This window comes from Gossypium hirsutum, chromosome A05 (genome assembly GCF_007990345.1).
Source record: "Gossypium hirsutum isolate 1008001.06 chromosome A05, Gossypium_hirsutum_v2.1, whole genome shotgun sequence".
Lineage (NCBI taxonomy): Eukaryota > Viridiplantae > Streptophyta > Magnoliopsida > Malvales > Malvaceae > Gossypium > Gossypium hirsutum.
In genome coordinates, this window is record NC_053428.1 from 39,948,185 (window position 1) to 39,950,941 (window position 2,757).

A 2,757-nucleotide genomic window follows, 5' to 3' on the forward strand; every position below is an offset into this window, starting at 1 on the left:
ATATTATTTTTATTTTTTAAAAATATTTATGTTATTTAAATTTAATATTTAATAGTTTTATATATTTTTATTTATTAAATTTTTTTATATAACTATCCTCGCATTATTTTAATGTTTATATTAGAGTAATATTATATATTCACTATAAGTTTATTTTTTAAAAGTGTTATAAATTTCATAATATATAAACATAACATAGTATAAAGTATTATAAACTTAAAAATGGGTTGGGCTGGGCTTGAGTCTTGAATGTTCAAGCCCAAGTTCAGCCTATATTTTAAATGGGCTTAATTTTTGCCCAAGTTCATTTTTCGAGCTTAATATTTTTACCCAAACCTTCTCAAATTTCGAGTGAGCCTTTAAGCCTAACAAATAGCTCAACCGATAAATAAATCTAACACTGAAAATCAACCAAGATGAGTGATAGTAAAAGAAATAAAATTTTAAAACCACATTTTTTCATGAATTGAATATTTTTCCAAGTGCAATGTAAATAGTAGGTCACAAGCAAAGAATGTAGCAAAGTTTTCTTCTGGATTGTCATCAACCATAAATATGTCTGACTAATGGTCTCTCGATTACAAATATTAATACACATAGTAATATCATGCGAGGCCTGGGGTTGTTTGAGAGTGCTGTTTAAAATAAGATAGGTCTAAAAAAAATATTTTTTAATTTTTCATATAGAAATTTTTTTAGATTAAAATAAAATAATAAAATTTTTAATTTTTTACTATAAATGTTTTATCTTTTAAGGTCTTAAAATTTTTTAAACTTTTATTGCATTACATTATATATATATTTAAAGGGGTCTAATTTATTGTGTCATCTAGGTCCAAAAATGCCAAGAGCCGATTTGTGAATAGTAATAAAACAATATTTAAAAATTAATTAATTAAATGATAAGAATCCCTGTTTGTTGGGTTCCCAGAAAGAAACAATGGGCCAAGTCGGAAGAAAATTGAGGCGTAAGGAAACATAAAGCGACAGGAGAGTCTGGCAACAGTACTAAAAAGGAAATTCCACGCCTGTTATTTGTAATTAGCTGCAAAAAGATTCATGTTCCGCGTTTTCCGGGTTGGAACCGGTATATCGTAATTCTTATATATAATCAAAGATCAAATACCTGGAGAGACCAGAGAAAAAAACCCTACCTATCTCAATTATCGAAAATGAACCGGAATTTAATCGAAAGGGAGCGGAGATCCAACATGAGACATCTCTTTTCCAGGCTTTTTTCTCTCCTTCCTCCTCCCACCACTCGAGTATGTTGTTGTTAAGTCCTCCTCCTCCTCCTTCTTAGTTCAGTTAAGTCTGGATTCATGTTTCTAGTGTGATTTTTTCTCTTTGTTTGAACATGGGTTTCGTTGTTGTTGTTTTTTTTTTGCATTTGTAGAGGTCGGCGATTCCCGACAGATTGGAGCAAGCCACTGTGTATATAAACCAGATTCGAACACGTTTAGAGGGACTTAACCAAAGGAGGTTGCAACTTGAAGAGGGTAACATAGGGACAAGTAGAAGGAGGACGATGATGTCCCCAGTTATAAACATATCAGAATATTCACATGTTTCTGGTATGGAAATAAATCTAAGTGCGGAATCCGAGTTGAATCTTTCGTTGAATGAGATTATCAGAATCATTCAAGAAGAAGGAGCTGAAGTTCTAACCCTTACGTATAGTAATGGAAGCAATAGGAACATCCTTACCATTCATTGTGAGGTAAATCTCTAATATTTCCATTTTCCTTCAAATATATATGAGAGACACTCACATTAATTTTACACATTTCGTAATATGGAATTGATTCAAAACTTTGTGTGCATAAAATATAGATAAATTCAATAATAAAATTGTTAATACATTAATGAAAAAAATGTAAACTGGTTTCTACCTTTTAGAACCAGAGATCCGACTATAATGCATTTGCTTCATTTTGTATATCTAGAATGTTGGTAAGTAATAACCTTAATTTTGAAAGAATAAGTAGATTCGACAAAGCTTTACTCATGGATATATATATATATATTATTCACTATATTCATCAAAATAAAATGGTGTTGAACGTATTCATCAATTTTTTTCATCTAATATAAATGTTTTAGTTCATATATATATATTGCTTTTAATTAATGCTAAAACCTTGGCATTCTTGGTTTTTCTACAGGCTGCAATCACTTATATAAATGGAATCAGTTATATAAATGGAATTGATCGTTCAAGATTGCTTCAGAGATTGAGGATTGTGATTGAAGAATAAAGTTCTCATTGAATTAGCTATTTTCTACCAGCAAAAAAAATCTTTATTATTGTTACAAAGAATTATATCATGTGTGAGTATATAAATCACGTATTTAGAATAAAAGTGTGTCGTTCAAATAATTCTAAAAAAAATAGTTTATAACTAATAATAATAACATGTATGCATTATAAACTAAATTAAAATAAAATAAATTAGTTTAAATTGTAAGTAAAAAGAAACTTAAATTGGTAAATAAATATGATTAATAATATTAAATGCACTCCAATTATTTATTATGGTATGGTCATTTTTCTTGAATTTGTTTTGAGTTTACTTGTGACTCAATATATACAAACAATGTAGGAGAAACAATTTGTGTAAAACACTGGAACGTATAAAAATATCAAAAAAAGTTTTGGATGAAGTCAAAAAATTCTTTGTATATACATTCGAACCACTATTGGTCACATTTCTCTTTACCGAGAAATCGAAGAAGCTATACAAGGGTTTTTTCCGG

General features: G+C 28.7%; 1 protein-coding gene across 1 annotated transcript; it reads left to right on the forward strand.

Moving 5' to 3' along the window:
* Positions 1–1,089: 1,089 nt before the first annotated feature.
* Positions 1,090–2,365, forward strand: LOC107961193 (transcription factor bHLH162). The gene is made up of 3 exons (XM_016897399.2): positions 1,090–1,265; positions 1,397–1,720; positions 2,166–2,365. The coding sequence occupies exons 1-3, from the start codon at positions 1,173–1,175 to the stop codon at positions 2,256–2,258; spliced, it is 510 nt and encodes a 169-aa protein (XP_016752888.2). The 5' UTR covers positions 1,090–1,172; the 3' UTR covers positions 2,259–2,365.
* Positions 2,366–2,757: the final 392 nt, after the last annotated feature.

Excerpts from the sequence above, each read along its gene's own strand:
- LOC107961193 (XM_016897399.2), top strand. The coding sequence starts at position 1,173 with ATGAACCGGAATTTAATCGAAAGGGAGCGGAGATCCAACATGAGACAT. Across the intron at positions 1,266-1,396 it reads TTCCTCCTCCCACCACTCGA|AGGTCGGCGATTCCCGACAG; the intron begins GTATGTTGTTGT and ends TTGCATTTGTAG. Across the intron at positions 1,721-2,165 it reads TCCTTACCATTCATTGTGAG|GCTGCAATCACTTATATAAA; the intron begins GTAAATCTCTAA and ends GTTTTTCTACAG.